A 25,966-nucleotide genomic window follows, 5' to 3' on the forward strand; every position below is an offset into this window, starting at 1 on the left:
TCACATCCTCCAGACACAGGACATCACGTCATCCAGACACAGGACCGAATGTCCTCCAGACACAGGACATCCTGTCATCCAGACACAGGACTGAATGTTCTCCAGACACAGGACATCACGTCATCCAGACACAGGACATCACATCCTCCAGACACAGGACATCACGTCATCCAGACACAGGACATCACATCATCCAGACACAGGACTGAATGTTCTCCAGACACAGGACGTCACGTCCACCAGACACAGAACATCACGTCCTCCAGACACAGAACATCACGTCCTCCAGACACAGGACATCACATCCTCCAGACACAGGACTGAATGTCCTCCAGACACAGGGCATCCTGTCATCCAGACACAGGACTGAATGTTCTCCAGACACAGGACATCACGTCATCCAGACACAGGACATCACCTGTTTGACTCAGCCTGAGGAATAAACAGACATGCACCAGACATGCACCAGAAAGAAACAAAGCCACAACATTCTAAATAACAAGATAATAATACTGCAAAAGCTTTTAAATACAAGACAACACCAGGAAATCTACAGTTTTCATGGTGATGGCCGCTTGTATGACATTTTTAAAAGCAATACCAATTATAAAATATTTCCCATTAAAAAAGGGGGAACAATAAGGTTTAGGTACAAATCTCTTTTAAATCTTTATTGCTTTATTGTGAACTTTCTGGAACACATTATACAGAATGATAAAGAGTTTAATAATATTGATTAAACACTGCCATATGGGAAATAGTGAATTAAACACTGTTTTGGAGACTAGAATATTGGGAACAGAATAAAGAAGATCACTGCAGTGTGACTAGTCAGTGTCCTGTGGTGGGAACACAAAAGCACGTATGAAATGTCATCCCAAGTCTACTAGGTGCTAGAAAAGAATGCTGCTAAAAGATTAGTTTAGGAGATAACATTAAAAGGCCACCATTGGCTGTGGGGTTTAGGAATTCCAGCGTCATGAAGGTCTGGCATGGAAGAGACCCAGCTAGTCTCGTCAATGCCATGTACCCAGAGCAGGTTTGCATGATTCTCATGCTTGGTTCCTGTTACACAGCTGCGTCAAACAGTCCCCAGGAAACGCTGCACAGTACGTGTTTTTTTCCCACTTTCAGAACGTCTCCACTAACAGTGACATGCAGGTGGCCTCACGCACAGAAGGTCAGTGCAAAGTAAACATATATGAGCCTTTGTTCTTTTCTGCAGAATCATCTCTAACTTCACGTTTGGTAAATTACATTAAGACTGAAGATAATGTGAAACACACTGTGTCATCTGTTAAAATGTTATACACTCATGTATTTTTACACAGTCTCCTGGTCTGCATGAATCAGCATTTTAAAGGAGTCCCCCCCCCCACTAAACTTCAGGGCAGGATTTCTGGACATACGAGTGACGTAGATAAAGAAACTTCTCTTTGCCCTCTGTGGGGAGTTCTGTCCAGCTAGGGTTGGGAGCTTTTCTCTTCATTTTCATGTTCACTGCTACCACAACTCCAATCAACACCAGAATCGCTATGGTGACCACTCCTCCAATCACTGCATAGTGAAGTGAGCCGGACTCGGGCTCGGAGTCTCTTGAAATATCGGCAGATTGGACCACCAGTTGGACGACACGTTTAAACGTGCACTGGTCCACTGTGGCTTCCTCTGCTTTTGCCCAGGTATCATCGTCCGTCTCTGTGTCCTCCACACCTTCATCGTATGGGACATCATAGTTGTAATACATGTCGTGGAGAAGCACCACGCACCAGTATGTTCCGCCGTCATCCTCAGAGAGATCTGCGATCATCAGGGAGGTGTCAGCTTCTGAAATGTGCATCCTGCCTCCCACATCAGCCGGCCTGGCTACAAATGGATCTCCTGTGTCAACAATGAGCTCCTCTTTCTCGGGGTCTCTTTGTCGATACCACTGGATGCTAACATCTTTTGTCGAACTGCAATTGAGAGTAACATTACTCCCAGGATGTGAAACAATCTTATTCGAAACCAGTTCTGAGCAAACTGTAATGAAGTACTCTGCGTGTGGTGAGGGTGAAAAGCACTCATAATCACCAGAATGGTTGGGTGTGATGGAGGGTATGACCAGTGAGTAATCATCACTCTCTTTTCTGTCGAGTACATACATGTCGCCGCGACTGGACCTGTTCTTCTTCTCTGGTGTCGTTGAGTCAACTTGCCCAAAAGGTGTTTTCCAGTATTTCTGTCTTTCCTTCAAATGCTTTGGACTAAGTGCACACGGCAGAACTACCTTCTCTCCCACACCATAGAAGACGGTCTGGACCTCAGGCTCAAGGCTGTCTGGCAGATACAGGCTTTGGAAACCCAGGCACTGTTCTCCGGCCATGACGAGGCAGTGGAAGTTGTGATGTTCCTCCAGGAACACCTCTGAAATGTGAAGAGAAGAACCTTTATCCTGCAACTGCAGGAGATCTCTCAGTTCCTCTGGTACTGGCTCCTTTGACATCTTGGTGTCTATAAACAAAGATGTTTTGTGTTCAGAGTGCACCTCTCTGAACCATTTAATAGTCCCGCTACCGTCTCCAGAATAACTCATATTACACACTAAATCTGCACCTCCATCTGGGAGCAAGGCAATTTCCTGAGAACGGACCTCCTTATCACACACATACAAGTGGTTTTTATGGTAGTTGACAATGGTGTTGTCACGCCAGCACTCTCTCATGTATACCCCCGAGTCCGAGAGCCTGAGATTCCCAACCCTCATGCCAAGGAGTCCAGAGAGGTGGCTGGTAGTGTTGACCCGGTCTCTGTATGCCTCAGAAGGCACCACTGAGCCTGAGGAATTGCCCAGGATCTGTCTGCCTCCCTCAGTTAGCCTGTACACTGCAATGTAGTCCACTCCGAAACAGTATCCCATCTCCAGTTCCTCTCCGACCGCTTTGAAAATGGGTTCTGTCTCCTCCGGGTCCTGGGCTGTGATCTTAGCCAGCAGCAAAGCCAGAATAAATCCAATCTCAGTCATCCTGTACACAGTTAAGCTCCGCACAAAGTCACAAAGCCTTCTGTAAGCTTTTTCTCTCCACACACCCACAGACTGAAGTAACCTGACTCCACCCATGTGATTATGAAAGTCTTTCCTTATTAAGTTGCAGTCTGCCTTCAGCTTCTGTCTGTTTACGTATTTGTTGTGAAAAAAAATTACAAATTGATCAGCTATTGAAGACAAGCCTGACACCTGATAAGTTTTTATTATTTTGAATTTCATGAATAAGAGAAGACACGTCTGTACGTCACTGTGAGTGTGGTTAGACAGGTTTATCGTGCCCTCTGAGTGTGTGTGTGTGTGTGTGTATTTTAATGTGTGTGTGTGTGTGTGTGTGTGTTAATGTGTGTGTGTGTGTGTGTGTGTGTGTGTATGTGTGTGTGTGAGTGTGTGTGTGTGCGGGTGTGTGTATTAATATATGTATGCGTGTGTGTGTGTGTGGGTGTGTGTGTGTCTATGCGTGTGTGTGTGTGCGCGTGCGTGTGTGTGTGTGTGAATATTACTGTGTCCATGTGTGGGTGTGTAGATGACAGATGCCAGAGCTTGCATTTAAGTGCGCTCAACTGAACATAAACAAATGTATACCCATGACATTTTTCATTGTGTGAAAAGTGTAATCTCTCTCATTTTTACATCCAACCGTTTGTTTAGCGAACTGAACAAGAAACAACAACGAGGAAAACACACACACCCTTCAGCTAATAAACTGCCGTACACTTACAGACAGAACAACTGTTGCACTTTCTGTGACCGTTGACTAAAGTACAGATAGTAGGTCTGATTGTTATCATTGCAATACTACATTTTTTTGCTTATATCTGTGGTTCAGTAAAACATCTGTGAACCTCCGGGGGAGGATTGCTCTGCATGAGTTGGAGTTTTGCCATGAAGCACAAAAATCCCACTAAATTTCTCATGTTCATTTATCTTTGATGTTTATTCATTTATCATTGATTAATATCATTGATTAAACATTCTTATTGTGCTAATGTTTCCTTAATAAACACACAGAATTGGTGTGGGGCAGGTTTAAACCCCAGAAACCTTGGGACACTGATGCTTTAATCCTGTGGTTCATTACAGTGTAAATGGTGAAAATTTTAATTGGTTTCATTCATTAAATTTTTCTCTTTATTGGGGTCGTTGGGGGCGTTGGGGGCATGGGGGTGGAGGCGGGGCACACCGCTCATACCACCCGACCTAACACATTACATGAGTAGTGTGAGCTGGAATTATTGGGAGGGACATATATCCATATTAGCATATCCATTGTTAGCTGTGTTTAGGGTGCCGCTGTCTTCTCCCCGCGCACTCTCAACACACAGATGCACCTGATTCTGCTCTCTTCCTTAATATAAAGCGAATGTTCCCAGAGACGCGATTGGAAGCAGAGATTACCAAGGGTGTGCTGAGGAATGGGGAGGCAGCCATGATCCAGCCTCGTGATTAAACTCCCACCGTGATTCACTCTCCGACACTCTTCAGACTAATTCCATTTGGGGTTGATTATCGTCCCTACGGACCCTTGTGCGACTTTAGGAAACCCTTTTCTAAAATACTGTACTTGTAATATATGTAATTTTTTTTATTATAAGTTTACCACGTTCACAAAGTTTAGAAAAGTCTATGCAGTCTAATAGCAACCCTATTAAGATGCAGGTTACTGATCGAGTGGTCGTGACTTTTAAATTCCTAAGTAGTTGTGGTGCGCAGGCGTCCTCCTGCATTGAAGGTGGCAGCATTACGCTGTAAAGTCATAGCACTTACAAATCTGAAAGACGTCGAGTAAACACGGTTACTGACAGTGCTAAGGGTGGGATCGCTGACGGCCGGCGTTTGGTTTCTATCAGTAATATTACGCAAACAGACTATCATTTCAAATGTTAACTGTTGTGTGAAAATGGCTTTACATCATTTTTAAAAGACATGCATTGCTACGCTAGGACGGCGCTGATGTAGATCTGCGTTTGAATGCACGCATCACTAATGCCAAGCGCGCATTCCAACAAGCTCGCCACCACTGACCTGTGGCACGCGCACACATGCTGCGCGCGGTGACAGCCTCCCTGTGCTCTTCCTGCCCGCGTGCCCAGCTGTTCACCTTGCTCGCCAGGGCGTGCGCATCCTCTGGTCAGCCCGAGAACAGCCACACCGTGAACACGCTCCGCAGCCTGTCTGTGGACGTGTCTAAGATCCGGAAGACGAAGGGCTGGGTGTTGAGCCGCAGCCCCGTGTACGTGCGCGAGGTGGCAGCCTTGCTGTGGGACGCGGGAGCCGACGAGAGCGTCGTTGCTTGGGTGCTGCAGACTCACCTGGAAGCGGTGCTCTGCACGCCAGAGCTCCTGGAGGCACAGAGGGAGCTGTGGATGTCGGTCTGTGCCAGCCCCAGGGACCTGGTGGGCATCACGGAGAAGTTCCCAGCCTCGTTCTTCACCGCGGACGGCCACCTTGAGCACCAGAGGGCCAATGTTGCATTCTTCCGTGACCTGGGCCTTCACAGGTGCGTCGTGGCCAAGCTGATGGCAAGCGCCCCACAGAGCTTCAGTGATCCTGTTAAGAAGAACCAGGAGATGGTTCGGACCTTCCAGAAGGCCTATCTGGAGCTGGGAGGGGACGAGGTTAACATGAGGGTCTGGCTGCAGAAGGTGCTCAGTCAGAACCCACACGTGCTCCTGAAGCCATTGGAAATCGTGCGGAATAACATGACGTTCCTGCAACAGCAGGGATTCGCCAGGAGTGAAGTCCTCCAGCTCCTCTCCAAGCTCAAGGGCTTTGTCACAGAGGTGCAGCCCAAGACAGTGGGGCTCACTCTGGACTGTGCCTGGGACACGCTGGGCTTCACAGCAGCCAGCCTCCGCCAACTCGTGCTGAAGTGCCCCTCCTTGCTGTTTTTCTCCGTAGCCGTGCTGGCAGAGAGATTCAGGAGTTTCCTCAGTGCTGGGAACAGCCTACAGCAGATCACAGAGACGCCCGCTGTCCTGGACCTGACCCCACAGATTCTCCAGTATCGCGTTCAGAAACTAACCTCTTGTGGCTATGATATTAGGACAGGCAGTCTGGAGCCCTTCACTGGCAACAAGGAGCTTGAGATGAGTTACAGGAAAGTGTGTGTGCAGCGAGAGGCCGCGCTTTAACCCTGTAGCACCTCCACGCACTGATGAGTGACATTCCCTTCTGTGCAGACGTTACCTGTCGTTAGTCCGTAAAATTTAACCTAAAGAGTTGAAATCTAAAATTGGATCCATTTGTCTTCATCTGGTTCTGAATAATTTCTTATTTTGTTGTAATCTTTTTATGTTAGCCAAATGGCATCATGGTTTATTGTCATTACTGAACAGCGTGGCATTGCTTTGGCATTCTGGATTTTGTGACATTTTGTAACGTGCTAGTTCTAAATGAGTCCTCTAATTGCTCTAAACGAAATTTTGATTTAAGTGCTTCGTTTTCTCTGTGCGTGCCTCCTCATTACCTGTTATGCCGACATGCAGCCTCTTCCTCCCTTAACATCTTGTTCTGCAGGCGTTGGTTTGGCCTGCTGAGCGCCACACTGAGTCATGCGCGAGAGCACGGGAGGTTAATAAGGGTTGTATAAATAGTTCTGTTTCATTTAAAACACGACACCGGGTATTATTAGCAAGGCCTGCTCGTTGGTTTTATGGGAGCATAACTCAGGGAAAGTGAAAAATGGTGACATGCAATTAAAATCTCCCATTTCCCTCCGTGGCCCCCGCGTGCGGGAGGATTAACGCGGTCAATGCTCCGCGCGCGGTCATGCAGGTGCGTTTGAAGGGACATTAGCTCGCGCCTGCGACTGCGATTCAGACACGTGGCCTCAGTGAAAACTAATTAGCCAACGAAAAATGGCATGAAACTATACAACTGTGCTGTCAAAAAAATGAAGGGTTTAGCAATTTCCAGTGTAATGATTCCTGAATATTGACTATTTTGTTTCACCCCAGGACTAATATTAAAATTGTACACATATGAATATGTTTACTGATGTGAAATGGTACCGTGGTTTTGTTTAGCACTGTTTAGGACAGCTGAGGTAGCGCAGTTTCTTATTCTGCCCAATGTCGCCCCCTAGTGGAGAAATAATTGTATAGAAATTCTTGCGTTTATTGGCCTGGTTTCTGTCAGGATAATATTCTACATGCGTACATTCATATAATGAGGATAGACAATATTGAATTTCTAAGAATTTTTTTTTTCATACGGTTACATAAATATTACACATGATATTTGAAAACCTACATTAAATGCACTGAGCTTCTCTGAGTATTGTAAGTACATTTAAGTAATTGATTATCGGGCCATACAAAAACAAGAATATAATTTACTTTAAATTCAATAAAGTGGGGGGGGGGGGGGGGGGGGGGGGAGAGACGACACATGGCCAAAAACGCACTGATTTCACACAGCAGTTGGTATATTAACACAAATTTCATGTTTTCAGTATCCAGGACACCCACTGCCTTCCCCCTGTGTTGGTGGGCTTTAGCTGTATGGTGTAACCATGGCGACATGCTGGCCTGAGGAACAGCAGGTCTGGTGAGTGGTCACAAACTGTTCTGTGGTTCACTGTGAGGGACGACACCCTCATCACTGATGCTCAGTGCTGCTCACTCCTGCTCACCCATCTGCTGACTTATGTCATGGAGAGTGCAGTTTGTTACGCAACAGCCTTCTGAAATTCAGCACAGCAACAAAAACCACGACAGAGAGTGTTGATGCAAATCCCTGGTAGACAGATATGAAAAAATATGTATTGTTTGCAGAACACATTCACAATACAGCATAGTTTTACTCTCATAATAAATCACACAAAATTAAATAAATAAATTCAATTCAGTTCTCATCCAAGTAATTAAGGAATAATTACACACATGTGGCAATGTTTTCTTACTGGCTGTTGTTTAGCTCTCTTTCTTGAACACTTGAAATTGAAATTTAATGCCATTTTCTTCTTGAATATCGTGTGAAACACCAGGGAACCTGCATGAAATTAGAAACAACCTGTATTAAATAACTTGTATAAAATTAGGAACAACCTGTATTAAATAACCTGTATGAAATTAGGAATAAGCACTGGGCTCAGAAAAGTGTGCGGTATTTCTGACAGACAATGGCACCATTTTACAGTAAAGATTGTCTTAAAGGGGTTTAAGGAGTGTTTAAAATTGTTTATTAGTGGTTCCTAAATAGGCTATAAAAATCTAAAAATTTGCTCACCAAATTGTGAGTCCATGTTCATTTAAGTGATTAAAGAGATCTGGCTGATTTCTTTCATCACTTCTCCATTAATCAGCATTTTATCTGTCAGTTGCATGAATATTTGTTAAAATTGTTTACTTATACGTTAACTACCATTTGACTACCAACTTGCCATTTTAATTTACAACTGCTTATTTATAAGCTTAATGTGGTTATGACTTAATTAATAACTATCAATAAATACATTTTAAACCAGTAACAACCCCTTTATTAGGGTAGCCTGATATGTGATATTCAGACAGGCTCTTTTTATTAATCACACCAGTGTACATGGTGCCTGTTGTGATGGATTAGATCCAGGTAAACCCATACTAAACCCATATAGTCACAGTTTCAGCTAAGCACAAAGACACATAAAACAGTGCTTCTACAGAGAACCGACAAAATCCCACCTGTCTTGCTTCTTAAAAATATTTCGGTCAAACTTGGGGAAAAAAACGTCACAGTCAAACTCTTCCATGATGTCGGTGAGGTAAATGTAGTCACACCATGGGTGCTCCAGCGCCTGCTGTTAGAGAGGAAGCACGATGATTGTCCCCTTAACATGGACGAACTGTGTCCGGTATAAGAGCATCACCATGTACAGAGGTCAAACAAATGTATGGTTTCAACATCCACTGTTCTATTTAATGATAACAGCTTCATTTGAGGGGGTGGTTGTGTGTGTTTGGTGGGGGGTCTCAAGATCTCATTCTGATTATGGCAAAATATTTTTTAAAAAGACAATATACTTGGGAGTTGATTATGTTATTCTTTCAGGCTGTTTTTGCTCTGCAATTGTAATTAATTTATGTAAAAATAGCTGTAAAACAAAAGGTGATAAACGTGGCCATGGAGCTCACCTTATACACCTGAGCGCCCCCTAAGATCCAGATGGTCTCTACTAGGCTACTGAGAGATGGCAGTGACACCAGACGGATCGCCCCATCAAAGTCCTCACACAGGTAGTGGGCGTGCTTGGGGACAGACCTGATCAGAAAACAGTAAAAAGAAATAACTTTTACTTTACTATCAAGCATTCCTTCTCCAGTACACACGCTTCCTGAACGTATCATATGTTGTAGAACGCATGCACTGTATTACTAATGGCAGGTAAGGGTCTTGCTCAGGGGCCCTGAGCAGTGGTGGGACTTGAATTGGCAACCTTCTGATTATTAGTCCAGTACCTTCAACACTGATCTACCACTAGTTTACTAATGCAAATTTCAACATTGTTAACCTGAGTTTTGTCCACACGTTGTTCTCCCTTAGTTACACTCATGTTGTGGCTCATCTTACCTCAGTCTTTTGCTGAGAACAACATTAAGGCTGTTTGCCAGTGGGAAAACATTCTCTGGACAGGAGAGCCAGCTCGTCTTCCCCCATACAATCAGGTTTTTCTTTCCTAGATTGAGGTAACCAGCACAAGCAGGTACGTATGAGTCACGTCACGATTTATTAAAGCTAGCAATATATTATAGCAGCGGCCAACTTTGGAACTGAACCTCCTAGTTGGTGACTATCTGTGTGTGAAACCCAAATTCACAGAACTTTTTGTAAAGTTTCAGAAGGTTTGGTCTCTTTGTGAATACTTACTGTAGAGATTTTAAGTGCAGTATGAGAAGTGCAAGTAAGATGACGGTTTTGATAAGTGTTTCATAACCAGTGCCAGAGAATAAATCCCAGTCACTGTTCAAAGTTCATTAGTCCACAGTAGCAGTCCGCTCTAATATCTCGTTATAATCTGCGAGTGCGAGGGGTGTCAGTATTCGGAGATTTCCACTCTGTCTTGAGTATGTGAACCAGTGAGAGAGGCGGGTCTGGATTACTTACCCGGCTGACACACAGATGTGATGGTATTCAGAAAGTACTGAAACTCTGTCCTGTTTGCCAAGAGAACCGATATGTGATAATACATTCTTTATTTTTAAAAAATCGCGTTTGCCTTAGAATAAAACAAATACCATATATACATAATAGAAACCCCTATTCTCCCTAATCTTGTTCATACACGTAGTGAATCACCCAGCGTGTTCATCTCGAATAGTGCGACCATTGCTTGCACTGACCTATCTGATCCAGCTACAGTATCGCGAAATGTTTGCTTAGTACGCAGAACCCACCAAACTACATAACGCGCGGCCACGTCACCCTGGCCAGACCTGTCCGGGTGGGGGGTTAAAAGCAGGGGGCAAATGACGCGTTTTGTCTGTTATTAATAATGGCTTACGGAAGAGTCCACGGAAGGTGTCCGTTTTTCCCTATGCCCATGTTGCAGCATGCCGCCGCGATGAGCCGAACTGGCTTCCTCCGCGTTTCGTCTCGCTCGGTGTTCATCTTCTCGCGGACACGGATCACAGACGCCCAGACGCACGAAGACCGACGACGGAGAGGCGAGCGCGACACCTCACGAGGAACTAAACACGGATCATAGACGCCCAGATGCACAGATACAGATCACGAGAGACCTCCGTGGCCGTCGCTTTTAAAGCCAAACCCACGCGCAATACCGCGCGCGCGGCGTGGACCAGATGTTTCGCGAGGGGGAGGCGTCTCCACGAGCGTGCTGGGATATCGCGGATAGGCTGAAACACGCGCCTCCAAAGGCTGAGGCGTGGAGCTCGCGTCTCTAATGCAGACGTTAAAGCCTTAGCGAGCCCATTACTGGCATGATAGACTCCCAAAGAAATACCACACCACAGCCACTTAAACACGTCTACCGTGTAGGATTTAATGGAGACTTAAAAAGAGCACAAACCAATCAATCATTCAAAAACAAACTGGTATTCTTGTTCAAATGTATATTAAAAAAAAACTAACCAAGTGTAACCAAGCAAGAAAAAAGTTAGTGTGTATATACATATACACGTATGCAGACATGTCTTTAAAACACATGCATATATTCTCAGCAGGTATTATTGTACAGAGCTAGACCAGCGGAGGTCTAGTCATGAACTAGACTATTATCTCCTATTTACACCAACTCGCGCAGCGCAAACTTCAGCCACGTGGTCAGACCTGGTCAGTTGTAGTGAGTGCATAATACTCACATTTTCCGATGGGCAAAACTTACATATTTGACCTTGTAAAAAAATCTTTGACCATCAAATTGCTTTAAATGTATTGTGCCATTTGTACATTATGGTTGTGTGTCAATGCAACATAAATAGCACATATGAATGCTTTTCCCAGTTCAGTTATGGAGCTTCTGTATTATTTACAGAACACATTCCAAAACACTAGATTTTTTATAATTATATATATATATATAAAATAAAACATACACTAAACAAAAAGGGGACACTCATGCATGGAATTTGGAGGACAGAAGTTTTACATAAACTCTTATATAAAAGTTTCCTTGACAATTTAAACAACCACTAAGGAAACACTACATAATCACAGTGTACTGTAAACAAACAGAGCATGTCACTGTGCAGTTTATGATCTGACTGTAGCACTGCATATGGAACTGGACTCTGGCTTAGCAGAAAGGACAACCTCTGAGTAGATCAACATTTAAACATATTCCTAAACACTACTGTGTGGAACATGTCCTGTTGCTGGCCTGCGAAGGGTGCGTGTGGCTAGGACAGTATGGCTAGTCAGTATTCCGTTTCTGGATCTTGCAGCCATTGCTTGAAGGTGGATCTTCACTGTGGCGCTTCACAGGGACACTTCCTCCACCTGAGAACACACCCAGCATGGTTAGCCCTCACACTCACAAACACAGTCTCAATATGAAGGAAAAAGTAAAAGGTCACTCCTGAGAAAGGCGAGTGTGTTTCTCACGGCCTTCGGTTCCCACTGTTCTGGGTACATGCGAGTTGTTAAGACTGGCAGGGCAGCCATGGTGCAGCCATGTAGGGTCATAACAGGGTTGGAATCATTCCATTGCCACCCCCAATTCTCTTCAAATCTGGGAAAGTTAAACCTGTGAAAGTCGAGGTTCAGCTCACCTTGGTGTGACTTTGGTTCTTGTCTGGGAGACCTGACTCTGCCACCTTCTGGGGGGAAATAAATTAATAAATAAATCGTATACAGGAGAGAACAGCCCATCACATCCAGAGGTTACACATTCACCAGAGTCTCAATATCAAGAACTCTCCCAAACACAAATAATTCACCCACCATAGAGTGAAATGAACAAGGAGTTTAACGCTTGGACTAATTTGTTGTGGTTTCCATCCCAATTCTGTTTATTGTCGTGCAGTGCCTCCAAATTAGTGCCCTGGCACCTCGCATGGTTGTTATGGAGCAGTTTCAGTACATACCAGTCTGTGGCAGACCACTGATGCCAGGTTGTTGGTCACCATGGGAACTAAACAAGATGCCTGCTGACATGCCTTCCAGAGGGTTGGCTGGTGTCAGGTGTGCTGGTAGACAGAAAAAAAACAAACAAACAACAAAAAAAACAAAAACAACAATCACTTATTTACAGAAACTTTTTTCAACATTTTTTAAAGCCATGACAAGTGCCTTCCGGTTATGCCAAAAACAATGCCTGGCTCACACGTGCTGTGACATCAGGAGCAGAAGGAGCCACAGACAGCAAATCAGCTCTCTGGGATTCAGGGGGGCGGGACAGGTAAGCATACCTGCACCACTGACCTCCTGGCTACTGTCTCCAGGGCCTCCACCTGCTCCATCACCATTACAGCTAGAATTGGATGGCACGGAGGCCAAAAGTCCTGAAATACAGAACAATGATAAATAAAAGGGTAATTATAAATAATTCCAATACAACAGGCCCCTAATCTGTTTCTTGTTGAGACATCATTGTGCAAGATTTTCAGTAATAACCAAAACAGCAGATTCCATTTTCAGACCTCTGGCATCAATCTTTAAGACTCTGTATTAGAGATCCTCCATTACTGCTGGTGTGCACACCATTATATAGACAGATATGATATATAGATGCATGTTTTTATTTACCCACAGCCTGCCATTTCCTTATCAGAATTGCTATTCTGTGCATATTGCAGTATCCTTGACCAACCTGAACAGACTGAGGTGGTTCAGGGAAGTTTACAGCCTAAAGTTTACCTAACAAAAAGTTTTGCCCAAGCTTGACACATACCCAGGCCTCTGTAGCAGGACAGCTGCTGGTAGATCTGTTTCATGCGCTCAATGTTTATTCTGCTGGCCTCGGCGTGGTTGACCATGGGCTTGGGGTAGTGCACCCCAATCATGCACTTAGCAAGCTTCTGCACGCTCTCTGGGGCGTTCCAGGGGTCATAGATGTACTTGGCTGGAAACGCCCTCAATACGGGCAAATACCGCCTGAGGACAGACGCGCACACACACACAGAGAAAATATTAGCTTCAGTTTTCATTATGATATGAATCACAATACTGTTAAACTCAACTAGTGCAAAATAACGAACAACCGATGTGCTTAATGGTTGTGGTGAACAGCACATGGGTGCCCGTGCGTGCGTGGTGGTGCCAGGGGAGGAGCGGTACCGGATGTAGTCTCCGTTGGGGTCGGTGCGGCGGCCGAAGCCCACGGGGCAGTAGCAGTGGAAGAACTGCTGGAAAAAGGAGCTGCAGGACAGCCACATCCAGCTGCCGGCGTTCACGCTCCAGTCAGCATCCAGGAGCAGCTCCTCAAACACCTGGACCACAAACACGGAGATCCTGGAGTAAACTCAGGACCAAGCCCACATCAGAGCACACTGATGTCATGCTTTTCAGTGAATTATTCTAACTGTCACTTCTCACCCACAAGAAGGCCAACACATGCTTCCTATGAGACACATGGACAGTGGTCACTCATGCCTGCTCAGCTACCACTTACAGTGTCACTAAACGGCTAATAGCACTTGGTGGGAAGCGCCAACTGCCGGGATCTGTTTATGTGACCCAGGAGATGTGTGTTATCACTGAACTACAGGAAGAGACTCACAGTCCCATCCAGAGGGTAATGCCAGTTACCTGGAGACGGACAGCTGTGACTTTCAGGATGTGAACTTGCCTGGAATTTCACACACTACGAGGCAGAATTACAGGTAGCAAACTGCATTACCTGATATAACCCAACTACTGTGAGACACAGCGTCTCACATTTAGATGAACCTGTGAGTGGTTTTTATTTGCTGCCTTGTGTAATGGTCATCCATCCCCATGCCCACCTTCACACCCTCCTCCCAGCTGACCCACAGGTCTCCGCGGGTGAGGAAGCAGGCCACGGCATGCCGTGCCAGGTGGTGGATCCAGCCCTCCTGCCTCAGCTGGGTCATGATGGCGTCGATCCAGGGGAAGCCGGTCCGGCCCTCAGCCCACTTGGCCAGCGCCTGTGGGTTTCGGTCCCAGGGCATCTGCACACAGATGGGGTTCCCCTCCATCTTGTCGAAACGCGGGTTGTTGGTGGCGGCGGTGTAGAAGAACTCCCGCCACAGCAGCTGGCCGTACAGGGATAGGGGCGGCGCGCTGTTCTTCTTCACCTGATGACGGTGAAAACGGATACAGAGAGTGGGTGGTACCGACAGACTCTGAACAACGCGCGGCTAGTCACACCATCTTGAAGGCAATGTCTGCTACAGCGTTCGAATGATAAAACTAACTCAGCTAACTCATGTTTGCTCACCAGCTCAGTCAGTAAATGGTAATGATGGTTTATTGTGCCAATCTGAATCTGGGTCATTATATTTATATCGTTGTCCACTTCAATGATTTGACATGCTTTTATTTTCTGATGCCTTGTACTCATTTACCACCATCAACTGTTGCCCATTTAGTTTACAGTTTCAAACAACGAGAAACAGGCAGATTAATACTGAATAGAAACATAATAGTAAACAGAATCAGAAAATGACTGATTAACAATTAAATCAATAGAATCTATTAAGATTCAATTAATATAGTTAATGATTGCAAATTATTTGCTGAGAAACCAGGTTGTTTACTCATGACAATTCTGACCGGTGATGGTTTGGTTCAAACCGCCACACCCTCCCCCTCAGGCACACAGACACGCACCTTTCTGTACAGGTCGGTGAGTTTGAAGTAGAAGATTCTGCAGGACAGACAGCCAAAGCGCAGGTAGGGGCTCAGGCCCGTTGGGCTGGCCAGCAGGGAGTTGGCGTTCATTCGAGGACGCTCAAAGTTGGCCACCCAAGCCTGGACACATGTCAGACTGGGAGTTAGCACATCAATCACTGTGCACACAACAACAAGAACTGGTCCAAGATCAGATATGGGCCTGTTTGTAACCCTGGTCTTGCCACTGGGGTGGGGAACATACAGAAAGCGGACCATCTTGGACATGAATGTTTGCAGTGTAGGCGGTGTGTAGGCCATGCTCTTTTCCAATTTAGTTTGGGTTTATTTGTAGTTGAACCTACCACCATTTGTAGTGCTGCCTGATACAGACACTGAGAAGAGCTAAAGACCAAGCGGGTTTTCACACTAGAGCTTTTTTCCGGACTTAGGTCTGCTTGCGTCGCAAATTCGATACGTTTGGTCAAGTGTGAAGGCAGTTTTCCAGCCTGGCAGCGGTTCAGGGTACTGATCACTGGTCCTTCTGGAATTGGTGGTCTGGGGCTCTAGTGCAGTCTGCAGCAGGTGTGGAAGCTATCTGCTCCTGTTGCTGAGTGTGGGGCTGTGTGATTAATTTTGTAACATGACTACTTTGACTTATTGCGACTTATCGTGCATTTTCTGAGTAAATAAACGCTTACTATCGGGATAAACTTTTTAAATCCATTTTTCCTCAGGCACCTACATTTTTTTGCATAGCACTATGGAGTATATATTATGGGAAATAACCAATCTACAAGTACAATGCAGCAGCAACAATGTTTTCTATGAGAATGGCTCCTTGTTTGCAGGTGTTCTTGCATGGTGATATTCCATGCATACCTAAAGCGCTGTTCCTCTCTGCCTGAATATCATTTTGCTCGGATACAAACACCAGATGAAACTTCTCCGTGCAGAGAAGTGACATGGAATTTCACAATCGATCCATGGTTCGGTTACAGTTCTTGTGTGTGAAAGCACACCAGTGATTCAGGTATTGGGGACAAGTGTGCAAACGCCCTACATTTTGATATGGGATGAATACATGGGTCCTGCAATGTGGTTTCAACATTCCAACTTCATAATTCTCAGAAAACTTGTGGGCAACAAGGTGTCCAACGCCTTCACAAACGTCATTTACATAACACAGGAAAAAAAAGAACACAACACACCCAAGAATGTGAGGAAGACTGTTCATTCACAGTTCAGTTCCACAGTGAACCTGTCGCTCTGATGGGTCATCTCTTACCTTCCTCTCCAGGTGTCTTTCCAAACGAGTGAGAGCTTCTGTCTCCCCGCCAGGCCACACGGCGGACGGCAGACCCTCAGTATCAAAGCCTGCTCCACAAAGCCCCAAGTCAGACACAGACACACTTACTTACTTAGACACACACATACACGGAAGAGGGCAGCCTTACCCAGCTCCTCAAGAGAGGGCACACCAAAACGATCATCATGGTCGTCACTGATGGGGGTGGTGCACCTGCCCATGATGTCAGCAGTAATGGTCTCTGCTGGTGTTTCCACAGCGTCCATTCTGCTGATGAGAGTCTGGAAACGCTTGTAGGTGAGAGGAGACTGTCCCCCATTCATCTCAATGATCCTTCAGAGGAGAGAGAAAGAGGGAATGAGAATATAAGACAACACACCTGTTAAAGTATTTAATGGGTGTATGGTGGACACAGACACACACTTTTAGCAGAAAACAAACAAACATTCACACACCTTTTATAAAGTCAGACTTTTTTAGGCTCATCTCAGCACTAAACGCTGCTCCACATTTTGCCACACTTACCAAGCAGCACCAGCCTGTGTGCAGTGTGGGCACAAGCCCATGTGGGGGCCATACAACACTGGACACACGTGCATAAAAGCACACATGCGAATTCATGTGCACAAATGTGTTTGTTTACCAGCACATGCGCACACTCACACACTCACTTGTCCAGATGGTAGAGTGTGTGAGAGATCCTGACGGTGACCTCCACTCCGGCCTCTCTGGCCAACTTCTGAATGGCGGCATCTCTCTCCTTTCCGAAAGGTTCAGAATCGTACTCGTAGGACAGACGCGTAATCTTCCACTCCTGCAGTGAACAAGCTGGTTAAGCAGGAACCCGAGCCCATGCCAACCACACCTCTGCCAAGAACCTGCAGCCTCCTCGTGCTGCTCAGATCTCTCGGGATACTCTCACTGGAACATTGTGAACTTTGTGAGTACACGAAGGACGACACCCGATACGCCCCAGCCCCAGCCCCAGCCCCTTCTCATGAGGCTACCAGACTTTGGAAAAACAGAGATACTTACCATCTCTCACACACAATCTGTGTGTGTATATATATATTTACATATTTTTGTTGCCTTCTTTATTTGTCCATTCTCTGTCCTAAGTCATTACCATACAGGCCTGACGTACTGAAGATGAATGTGTTTACCATCTAGAACACCCCCCCCCCCCAAAAAAACAAACAAAAAAAAACTAAACAAAAAACAAGCAAGCATCCTGAAGTAAAGGCAGTCCGGAAAACCATCTGCAGCTTCCCACACAAAGTCCTGCTTACCTTAAAGAGCCTGGGGAAGACATCAGTGGGCTGGCCTCTGATGACAAACAGACGGGAGTTCAGTTTGCGGAGGTTGGCATCTAGGTCCTCCAGACACTGCAGCAAAAACCTACGACAGCAGACGAGAGGATAAAGCCACAGCGATTGCACGAGAGAAGGTACAGCCACAGCAAACTCGCTGCTGGCTGTCCATGTTTATACATGAATATTAGTCCAGATATTAGCAATAAACAGACCAAAAGGCAAGAAAAGGTCACATAACAGAACAGGATTGCCTTGTGGGATTTTACAATAGTGCCATCACAAGCAACTGTTCTTTATAATGTTCTGAATAGGCAAGTAAAACTTGACACCACACTAGCCCTTGGGCACACACACAAAGGTTTGATGTGATGTGGACATTAAAGCAAATGTTTGGTGAAAAAAAATAAAAAAAATTAAAAATACATTGCCCTTTAGCCTGAATGTAATTGATCGACCAAGGCATTTCTACAAAAAACACTGCAGACCTAAAAACAGCAGAATTTTCTATGTTCACCTCTGTACCACTCTAAAGCCATACAGTGTACCAGAGCAGTTAAAAAACTGTCCATCTTCTCTACTATACCTTGCAGTTGTTGTAGCTTACAGTGAATTCTTGGAAAGTTCAAAAGGACAGAGGGGTTAGTTAGGCAATTTTCTTTAACAGAATCAGGCTGATTAGGTAAACGAGACTTTTAGCAAGCCAATCAAGCAATCAAAGGACTGATCATCAGTGGTGATCATGACAACCTCATCTTCACCAAAGAAATCTCTGAGTTCACCCAAAAATGTTATCAGCCATCATATTATTCTGGAATACTAAACCTTAAATTTTATATTATATATATGGCATGATAACTTTTTGCTCTGAACATTTTAGTACCTCACGTTCAGCTGCTCATGGTGTTTTACTGAACCTGCCAACCATGTATGTAACCTAGACTTGGAAACATTTTCTGGCATTAGTGAATTTTGAAAACTTTTAGGCACTACTGGCTCTCGTCCTTCACTAGAAAGGAGGATTTTCCTCTGGCAGGACTCTGATAACCAGACATAGATCAGGCTCAGAAATCCTGTCTAAGCTGCAGATGTGCCCGTTTTGTCCCTTTACAGACAGACCGGGTCAGCAGGGCAGAATGCGGTCCATGCTGTGGCAGCCTGGGCCAGCAGAACAGAGACACGCGGGGTGACCAACGCGAGACAACACCTCAGAAACGCAGCGCGCAATAGAGACCTGAGCTTTTACTCAGCCAAGGAGGCTGCGCCTGAGATAGACTTTTGTTCCCATCCCTTTAAACTATAATAAACCTGCCTCAAAATAGCCCACTTGTTGAAAAAGAGGGGAAAAACAAAACAAAACGTTGTTGATGTATGCAGAAGTGGCAGAAAGAGAGAGGAGACTTTCATCTGGGGCAGATTTTGTAACCTGTACAACAAGATGATTTATTACTACACAATATAAGATGCACTAGTCAGGTTTCCCGGAGAGTTGTTCTAATTATTACTACAACCTCACATCTCGAGAAGCTCAACAGAGAGCACAATGGTAACACCACAAGTAAAAACATGACAGCACAACACTCAAGAATGTTGTTCACACAGCAATCCAGGAAGCAAGCCTTACTGTGAGTGAACTCCCTCCGTGTTTATGAACACTGTTGCCTGGTAACTGTGGTTACCACAACAGGAGTCTTGGCAACACCGTTCAGTTAAGAGTGATGGTGAGGAGACAGACCAGAGTAACTAGGTCAGGGCTAACTGGGGGATGTGGTTACTGCTTGTGTTGGTTACTGCTTGTGTTGACACAGTGACCTAGTTCCAGATGTCCTGTACCAGGGTGGGAGACTGTTACATCATCACAAAGCCGTGGGAACACACTGCCCAGCCTCCTGGGAGGATCCCGAGAGGATCCTCCTGGGAGGATTTGATTTTAATTACACAGGCATTATTAGTACCTCAGGCCTGTAACCAAAGTTTAAATTGGGTCACAGATGATGAATAAATGACGTTCGTAATGACTAGCTGCCCTAGCTTGAGGAGCAGCACTGAGGAATGGACTGAGTAGGATAGCACCTTACAAAAGACCAGTGTCCAGGTGACCAATAATTACAAACGCGTTTCTAAACCAAACAAGACCATACAATCATCAGAACATTTGCAATCTGAGTCAGTTGTCAGCGCATTGTGCAAACGAAAAATTAACGGGACCTAAACTTGTTGAAACGAAGAGACGGCAATTATTCACCAACCTGCTAATATCATCGCTCTTGGTGGTGTCAATTTCGTTTTTAGTGCACCACTACACAAGACCGACCGATATTATTCCCGCCCTCCCAGTTACCCGACGTGTGTGTGGGTTAGAAGGAAGGGCACACATGGTAGGTCCAAAGTAACCTGGCTCACCTCCATCTGTTTATTCCAACGCTGGACGAGCCAGCAAACCACGGGTCCAGAATGTAAATACAGCGCAGCGTGTCCGCTTCCACGATGGAGTCCCGGAGGGAAGGGTTATCGTGGAGCCGAAGACCCTTTCTGAACCAGTGCACCGTGTTCGTAACCATTACTCCCAGTATATCGCCCAGCGGAGCTAGAACCAGTACGTCAATCCCTCTCGACGTTTGTAAGTCAAACGGACCAGCAGCGTTGAATATCCCACCAGGTGTAACGTTCTGTGGTTTGATTCAGCCTTGCTCAAGGAAAACTTGTCCCATGTTGAGTTTGGCGTGCAGCGCGCTCAACCAGCCACAACGTCAGACCCACACGCGAGCTGCGCGAGTCGAACAAAACCGCCGAATACGGGCCGTTTCTTGACGACAGCTGAACACAAAACGTTCACGTTTCCACTTTACACGACGCTGCCACGAAAAGCGGCGAAGAGAAATCCCGGAAAACACGCCGCAGTGTCTTCGCTTTGGTCCTGGAACATAAAGTTCTCGAGCGCCCAGCGCTAGCTAGCCGAACTCGCTAACAGCTTTCACGATGAAGAACGCGAGCGCACTGTCGACGAGAGGACACAAGAACAAACAAACAAACAAACAAACAAACAAACTCGCTTCTAAACCGTAGACGATTATGGACACCAACCGAGCCGGTCCGCTCTCCCCGTCATACACGGTCGTGCGTGTCCGTTACGTTGGCGGTCACCCTGCGCGTGTCGGTTTTAATTCCGCTCGAGCGCTTGGCAGCCCCGCCCACACACTCGCCCGCTGACGTATCCAGTTGGTCAGAAGCTCGCGCACACGTAACAGGCAGTCACGTTTTCATGGTGTGGCCGCCCTGCGGTGCCGGTATATCCGCAGACCTGCCATGCGAGGACTTGGTGAGCCACGAGAAAATCACGACGCTGCTTGTTTAGTTGGCGGAGAATATTTAAGTCGTTTATCACTTTACTGATTTGTGCATAAAACCACACAGCTGGAAGTCTGCAGACGGGCTTATTTGGGCGTGCTGTCGGTGCGCCATTCTGATTGGACAGAAGCACAGTACCCGGATGAGCACGTGAACCAAGGCGAGCGGTTTGACACACGCGCTTCCACTTACTGCAGCGTGCGCCGGTATTTCTGCTAGTACCGTGTGGGTTACTCTTACGCAAGGTCTGTCTGCACCTGTCATGTGCGTGCCTGAGGTGTTTTCCGGCTGTTTTTCGCCCTAATCGAAAGGGCTGATTGTACCCTTTGTGTTCTCAGCATTAAAATGCAGTTTTCGTAAAAGTAACAAATGTTACACTATGTTACAAATGTTACGCCGAGGCCTCCTACCGTGAACTATAGCGGGCTACTTCGGCTAGGCGTATCGACAGAGCACACCTGTTTGTCAGACAGGTACACGTTCTGTCACGTAGAGAATGATGTTGTAATCGAGTTCAGGACAAAATGTTTTGTTTCTGATGTACCTGCGAACCACAGAAATGTGGACAAGTGTGAATCCTCTGGGTTTACCTTATTTACCTCATTATCTTCCATAGTGGAATTTTACCTGCTTCATAATATTTTGAGCAGATGAAACTGCTTTATACTATGAATATATGACAAGATATATGTTTCAGTATGAAGTACTTTTTAAAATGACTAAATATCACTGACTAACTGGCATTTAAATGTAAAATAAGAATTCAGATTCAAAGTTTTGAATGTTAAGCTTATGTTAAACTCCTATTTAGGCTCTTGGCCCATTTTAAATATGAGCCTACAGCACAGCAACTCCCACACCCTAAATTAGAGAAACTCATCCGCTCTGATGGCCAGGAATGCTCAATTGTATTCAAGGCAGAATTATGGAACATTATGGCTGGAATTTGCTTTATATTTAGAAAATCAAGGAAATTCTTATTTGTTAGTTATTTCCAAAGGTCTGAACTTTACTGCTTTTCTTGCATCTTTGTAACAAAGTGGCTTAGTGAGAGTACGAGAGTGGTGGGAAAAGGTCGTTTATATAGTCTCAGTATAGTAGGCTATAACTGCGACCTTCTTAATTCCAAAAGAATTTCTGAACATAAACCAATAAAAGAATGCTACAGCTCAAACTTCTAATGCTCAAGTATGATATGGTTATGTGTGTGTGTATCTGTGTGAATACGGGCAGGATGTGTGTGGGGTTGTGGAGTGTTTTCTTTCACAGATAAAAATCTTATTATTAATCTTATTAAATACATACTCACATGTAAAGTGCAGTTTTGTTGAAATATAAATAATGAGAATGACCGCTAGATGGCAGACTGTCACCAAACACCGTAACTTAGTGACATGGCGGAACGTGTTTTGTTATAATATAAAAGCAGTAAGACAAATAAAAGACAGAAATACAGTGTTGATTATAGATCAAAGTCGGATGTATTTTTCAAGAAAGCTATGTAAAATGTTCTAATACGCTTCTTGTCTTTATCACTCAAAGACGCTTTAAAGAAAACATTGTCCCAAGGGATCAATGTATTTGTTTCAGTTTTTACCATAAAAGCCAAAACTTCCTCTAACAGAATGAAAAACATTTTTTTCGTATTTGAGCTGCCAGCCTGGTACATCATACAGGGTCTTTTCTGGCCCTAAAAATATTGGCGAAACAGTAAGTGATTTGATTTTTAAATGTTTTTCTTTGGTTAAAACCTGTGCCAAAAGCCAAACAACTTTGTTCTAGTTTTCAGGTCCACCTAGACAGCCGAATGACCTTGACAGGCAGTATACATGCTTCGAGCTCAGAAGAGAGCTCGTTCGGGACAGGGGATAGCCTACATTATGTATGCTCTTCATTATTCATGAAAACGGTCTTCTTACTTTCGGCTCCTGTTCTGGGTGAGATGGTGTCCAGCTGACCCCTGTCATCGCTTCTCCTCCAACATATGCAGCTCTTCAGTCTGGTGGATGTCAGCATCATCAGAGTCGAGCACTACATTTATATACAGTGGACTGACAAAGAAAAGTACATTGTTTTTCCTGACCAAAAATACTTGGCCTGTATTTCCCTGCATGCAAATTCATTTTCAAGGAAAATATGTCATAGGCCTACATTAAAACATACCCAAACACAGGCCAGAGAGTGAATCATAGACAAGCTATTCATGAGTCATGACTTTTCACTAGCCTTCGTGACTGATAGATAAAATGGACATTTAAAATGAAATGTTGTTTACGATTTACTGAAGCACTGTCGCTTTCATTTATATTCCCGAATGTAAAATCCGACCGTTTGCAATAACCCAGAATCGGACTCTTTCAAAGATCTCCAAATGGGATCGAACAGGCAAATAAGCGCATGCACTTGGAATCGTCCTATTTCCAAGTGCAGGATCCCCGTTTACGTTCCCGTGCTGCTCGAGCAGAGCGAGCTCGCGCACACGGCCCCTCCTCCAAGTGGCACTGGATCCTCGACTGCGGTACAGCGCCTGAGCCACACACACGCTGCCGCTCGGACGGAGTTGCGCACGATTTTAAGCACCAAGCGGAACCATCTCGAGCTTGTCCGTCTTTTCTTTTCCGTTCACCATCGGTGTAGGCGCGCGGCAACACTGCGGATTTCATGCGCGGTTGAACTTTGTTTCTCGCGGGTCACTATGACGCAGAGCCATGGCAAAGCGGGGTAGACCCTTGGGGAGAACGCTGGAGGACCTGACGCTTGACTCGGGCTACGGAGGAGCGGCCGATTCTTTCCGGTCCTCGAACTTGTCCCTGTGCTGTTCTGAGACGCTCGCACCCCACGCGCATGGAGGCGACTGCTGGCATTTAACCGACTCCATGCGCAGCCGACACAACAGCTTGGACACTGTCAACACCGTGCTGGCCGGAGACGGCGCGACCCTGGATTGCGCCGGACACTGTGCGAAACTTCCCGAGCTTGAGGATGTACCCTGGAGTCTCGGGGAAGTGGAAAATGCGCTGAACAAGGAGGACGAGCTGCGATTCGGGACCCTGAACGCTGACCTCCTGGCCGGGCTCTCCGCGATGCTTAGCCGCGCGCTTGTGAGGATCGCGCTGGAGACGCAAAGGCTGAGTTTGCGCTACGCCCGATGCACCAAATACGAAATTCAAAGTGCCATCAAGATTATTCTGTCATGGACGATCTCGTTCAACTGCATCAGTGCGGCGCTCAGTGCGCTGTCCATGTACAGCATGAGTACGGAGGACAAATTCAGCCGGTGCAAAGCCAGGCGATGCGGGCTCGCTTTCTCCGTCGGCAAGTTTTTCCGCTGGATGGTCGAGAGCAATATCGCGGTCAGGATTCACGAGCACGCCGCCATCTACCTGACCGCGTGCATGGAGAGTCTTTTCCGTGAGGTGTTGACCCGGGTGCTGAGGAACGCTCTGGTGGAGAAGGATAACGGCACACCAAAGATTACTGTCGAGTCTTTGGAGCAAGCTGTTAACGGCGACTCCGAGCTCTACGGTCTCCTCCAGGCCCACCAGCATGTTCTCTGTGGGAAAGGCGCCGCTGGTGAGTGACTTAGGAAAAGTTCCTCCAAGGCAACAGGTTCACTCCTCCTGTAATGCTCTTCATATGCAGGTATTTTATGGCTACTTAGACCAGGACCGCGTGTGTTAGAATGAAAGCAAATATTTTTTCAACATAAAAAATATTTTGTTTGTAAGGAAATTAAGATGGAATGGTTCTTTGTGTGTATTTACGGACTTTGCAAATACCTCGTTTGTTGATTTTTTTCCAGCTAAATGATCTTTTAGGGTGTTTACCCAGGCACTAACATCAGCTGTGTTTATTGCTGTAATCTGCAACGGTAACTAGCTATACGACAGCTCCGGTGCATTAGCCATATGACATGGGCCTGTGCTGTCCTGCAGGGACAGAACTTTAAGACTGAACTCAGGACTTTGGTTTATGTCTATTTGGAGAATGACATCATGACTGATGCACCTTCAGCCAGTGTCTCGTTTTGTAACTAACCTCTGTGCAGTGCACACTGCGCTTCACCACAACGTCCTTTCCACAGGCCGACCACGTTGTTTCAGTGTTGATGTGTCTTCACTGTTCAGTGGCATTTGCTCATGAGTCAATGCGATATACTAATTGTATGTGTCTCGATGATTTGAGAATATGCTTTGCACTTATGCTTTTATCTTCCAAGAAGTGCAGAAAAATGTAGAAAGTTTGTTTAAAAAAAAGGTTTATTCCAAAGTTACTGGGACTTCAGCACTGTATAAAAGCTTTTATAATGGGTAAGTAACATACAATGGAGATTTCCCCAGACATTTTGAATTCACCTTGACATTCATCGAAAAGAAGAGGCTAAGTCTGCTATAACATACCCGTGTGTGCTTAAACTAGCCAGCGATTCACATCTTTGGTTTATATGTAAGAAACATGGAGACAGTCTCTGCCACTGTGCAATGAAGATCTTTTCTCATAGGGTCACTGTAACACGCTGTAGCCCTCTGTAATTATATTATTGTTATTAGTTACACTTATATAACACCTTTCTCAGTACTCAAGGATCACATGGCGCACGGTGCTTTTACATCCAGTCAACACAAGACAGATTTTTATTTAAAATTGTTGGCTAGTTAAGAATCACAGTGGGCCCACAGCTTTGTGTGAATGTATGTGTCTGTGTTGGTGAATGCATTTGGCTTTTTTCTACATGCATTG

General features: G+C 45.4%; 4 protein-coding genes across 11 annotated transcripts in view; 2 read left to right on the forward strand and 2 right to left on the reverse strand.

Annotated features, from left to right (window-relative positions):
• Positions 1–4,836: 4,836 nt before the first annotated feature.
• On the forward strand, positions 4,837–7,369 carry mterf2 (mitochondrial transcription termination factor 2). Its single transcript, XM_027032843.2, has one exon. The coding sequence runs from the start codon at positions 5,068–5,070 to the stop codon at positions 6,157–6,159; it is 1,092 nt and encodes a 363-aa protein (XP_026888644.2). The 5' UTR covers positions 4,837–5,067; the 3' UTR covers positions 6,160–7,369.
• Positions 7,370–7,407: 38 nt separating this feature from the next.
• zgc:153031 (uncharacterized protein LOC557552 homolog) lies at positions 7,408–10,785 on the reverse strand. 5 transcript variants are annotated; one of them, XM_035525573.1, is made up of 7 exons: positions 10,509–10,785; positions 10,112–10,161; positions 9,578–9,683; positions 9,142–9,268; positions 8,692–8,804; positions 7,912–8,020; positions 7,408–7,765 (listed from the first exon to the last, which is right to left on the reverse strand). In XM_035525573.1, the coding sequence occupies exons 1-6, from the start codon at positions 10,613–10,615 to the stop codon at positions 7,942–7,944; spliced, it is 582 nt and encodes a 193-aa protein (XP_035381466.1). In that variant the 5' UTR covers positions 10,616–10,785; the 3' UTR covers positions 7,408–7,765; positions 7,912–7,941. The 5 variants fall into 5 exon arrangements, with proteins under 5 accessions (XP_035381466.1, XP_026888647.2, XP_026888648.2 ...); XM_027032846.2 differs by having other exon boundaries at positions 7,408–7,712; positions 7,932–8,020; positions 8,692–8,807; XM_027032847.2 differs by having other exon boundaries at positions 7,932–8,020; positions 8,692–8,807.
• A 199-nt stretch (positions 10,786–10,984) lies between these two features.
• Positions 10,985–21,080, reverse strand: cry1b (cryptochrome circadian regulator 1b). 4 transcript variants are annotated; one of them, XM_027032839.2, is made up of 13 exons: positions 20,282–21,078; positions 17,858–17,966; positions 17,240–17,382; positions 16,717–16,901; positions 16,548–16,636; positions 15,260–15,400; positions 14,413–14,724; positions 13,745–13,896; positions 13,359–13,561; positions 12,877–12,969; positions 12,553–12,654; positions 12,238–12,282; positions 10,985–11,965 (listed from the first exon to the last, which is right to left on the reverse strand). In XM_027032839.2, the coding sequence occupies exons 1-13, from the start codon at positions 20,437–20,439 to the stop codon at positions 11,880–11,882; spliced, it is 1,818 nt and encodes a 605-aa protein (XP_026888640.2). In that variant the 5' UTR covers positions 20,440–21,078; the 3' UTR covers positions 10,985–11,879. The 4 variants fall into 4 exon arrangements, with proteins under 4 accessions (XP_026888640.2, XP_026888639.2, XP_035380740.1 ...); XM_027032838.2 differs by having other exon boundaries at positions 12,238–12,285; positions 20,282–21,077; XM_035524847.1 differs by lacking the exon at positions 10,985–11,965 and adding an exon at positions 11,972–12,114 and having other exon boundaries at positions 20,282–21,080.
• Positions 21,081–23,603: 2,523 nt separating this feature from the next.
• The window catches only part of btbd11b (BTB (POZ) domain containing 11b), a 51,352-nt gene continuing 48,989 nt past the window's right edge, over positions 23,604–25,966 (forward strand). The window contains exon 1 of the mRNA XM_035524844.1: positions 23,604–24,799. Coding sequence (XP_035380737.1) covers positions 23,935–24,799 — 865 coding nt within the window. The 5' untranslated portion in view covers positions 23,604–23,934. The remainder of the gene's footprint in view (positions 24,800–25,966) is intronic.

The sequence above is a fragment of the Electrophorus electricus genome, chromosome 4 (assembly GCF_013358815.1).
Source record: "Electrophorus electricus isolate fEleEle1 chromosome 4, fEleEle1.pri, whole genome shotgun sequence".
NCBI classification, from domain to species: domain Eukaryota; kingdom Metazoa; phylum Chordata; class Actinopteri; order Gymnotiformes; family Gymnotidae; genus Electrophorus; species Electrophorus electricus.

Excerpts from the sequence above, each read along its gene's own strand:
- cry1b (XM_035524846.1), bottom strand. The coding sequence starts at position 20,439 with ATGGTTACGAACACGGTGCACTGGTTCAGAAAGGGTCTTCGGCTCCAC. Across the intron at positions 16,637-16,716 it reads GCCCTCTCTTGAGGAGCTGG|GCTTTGATACTGAGGGTCTG; the intron begins GTAAGGCTGCCC and ends TTTGTGGAGCAG. Across the intron at positions 13,897-14,412 it reads GCTGGGAGGAGGGTGTGAAG|GTGTTTGAGGAGCTGCTCCT; the intron begins GTGGGCATGGGG and ends TTTGTGGTCCAG.
- zgc:153031 (XM_027032846.2), bottom strand. The coding sequence starts at position 10,615 with ATGAACACCGAGCGAGACGAAACGCGGAGGAAGCCAGTTCGGCTCATC. Across the intron at positions 10,162-10,508 it reads CACCTTCCGTGGACTCTTCC|GACAGAGTTTCAGTACTTTC; the intron begins GTAAGCCATTAT and ends CTTGGCAAACAG. Across the intron at positions 8,808-9,141 it reads GGGGCGCTCAGGTGTATAAG|CAGGCGCTGGAGCACCCATG; the intron begins GTGAGCTCCATG and ends CCTCTCTAACAG.
- mterf2 (XM_027032843.2), top strand. The coding sequence starts at position 5,068 with ATGCTGCGCGCGGTGACAGCCTCCCTGTGCTCTTCCTGCCCGCGTGCC.